The sequence below is a fragment of the Cariama cristata genome, unplaced genomic scaffold (assembly GCF_000690535.1).
Source record: "Cariama cristata isolate BGI_N322 unplaced genomic scaffold, ASM69053v1 scaffold2911, whole genome shotgun sequence".
Taxonomy (NCBI): domain Eukaryota; kingdom Metazoa; phylum Chordata; class Aves; order Cariamiformes; family Cariamidae; genus Cariama; species Cariama cristata.
Genome location: NW_009597347.1, coordinates 17,597 through 18,825, shown reverse-complemented (window position 1 = coordinate 18,825; position 1,229 = coordinate 17,597). Strand labels below are relative to the sequence as shown.

Here is a 1,229-nt window from a genome sequence, read left to right as displayed (position 1 = left end):
GGAGAGGAGAGGAGAGGAGAGGAGGGCAGTCGGACATTTTCTTTACAATAAAAACAAGGGCTCCACCTCAATGCGAGTGGAGTCTAGGGTCCCCTAAAAATACCCATCTAGAGAGAGAGCTGGAGGGACAGAGCAGGAGAGAGAAGGGGAATGGGCTTGTACAATGGCATCTTCCCGATTTGAGCTGCAGTCCACGGGATCTCAGCTCCTCCTCGACTTCGAGTGCTGGATAAGCCACTGTAGGGTGATGTCTGTGAAGGCAAAGGACATGGACCGGTTGTCACCCCCTCCTGTACTTGGGCAAACAGCCTGGGATGCTGCTCCCGTGGGCAGAAGCTGCCCGCTCCCCACCGCACCCTGAGCCCCGCACTGGAGCTGTCGGTACTCACCGATGTTGTCCTTTTCTTTGCAGGAGATGGAGTAGCAACAAATCTCTCGGTCCTGGATGGCAGAGAGGTTCCTGTGGGAAGAGAAGTGAGCTCTGGCTGCAGACACCTGGGGCTGTGTGTCGGTGGTGATGGGAGATGCCTCCGGGCAGCCTTCTGAAAGGTCCCTTTGGACCTCGGCTCTGAGACGGGGGACATCTTGCAGGGCAATGTCTCCCCAGGCTCGCAGGGACCTGCATGTGGGTTGGGCAAGGACACCAGCACACCATGCCTACGACTGATAGCCAGAAGTGGGCTGTGGGGGCTACGTGATGAGGCAGGAGGGACCCGACCCCATGGAGAGCCTGGCCACAAAATCACGCAGCTTCCCTCCCTAAACCTCAGTCACACGGCCCTGCGGCGAGACGGGGCAGGGGAGGTTTGGGAGCGGCTCAGGGCTGGCAGCACAGGACCTGCGTAGACACCCACGGGCTAGAGGAGATCTCGGAGGGGTGGCCGGGGGTGGGATGCTGCAAATCAGCACAGCATCCCAGTCCCTCATCTGCAGGGGAAGGGATCGCCGCCGGCAGCATGGAGGTGGGCAGGAGGCAGCATTGGCTGTCAGGATGCCACATGCTGACATGGCAAAGGGTGGCAAAAGAAGGGAGAGGTGCGTGGATGGTGTCACACACTGGAGCAGGATCCGACCTCCACGCACGGAGGGCTGGCCGCTGCTGGGGGAGCAGCACCCGCACCATGCAATGGGGCAGAGCTGGGAGAGGGTGATGGGAGCAGCACCCGTGTGGGAGCTCAGCTCCACCGCCGAGTGGTGCCAGGTCGTGCCGGGCCCCAACGCCACCCTGT

The 1,229-nt window shown here is 61.2% G+C and overlaps 1 protein-coding gene across 1 annotated transcript in view; it reads right to left on the bottom strand.

The window, feature by feature from the left end:
• Positions 1-201: 201 nt before the first annotated feature.
• Positions 202-1,229, bottom strand: part of ARL8A (ADP-ribosylation factor-like 8A) — a 5,298-nt gene continuing 4,270 nt past the window's right edge. Inside the window, exons 5-6 of the mRNA XM_009708814.1 lie at positions 390-460; positions 202-251 (exon numbers count right to left, since the gene is read on the bottom strand). Coding sequence (XP_009707116.1) covers positions 202-251; positions 390-460 — 121 coding nt within the window. The remainder of the gene's footprint in view (positions 252-389; positions 461-1,229) is intronic.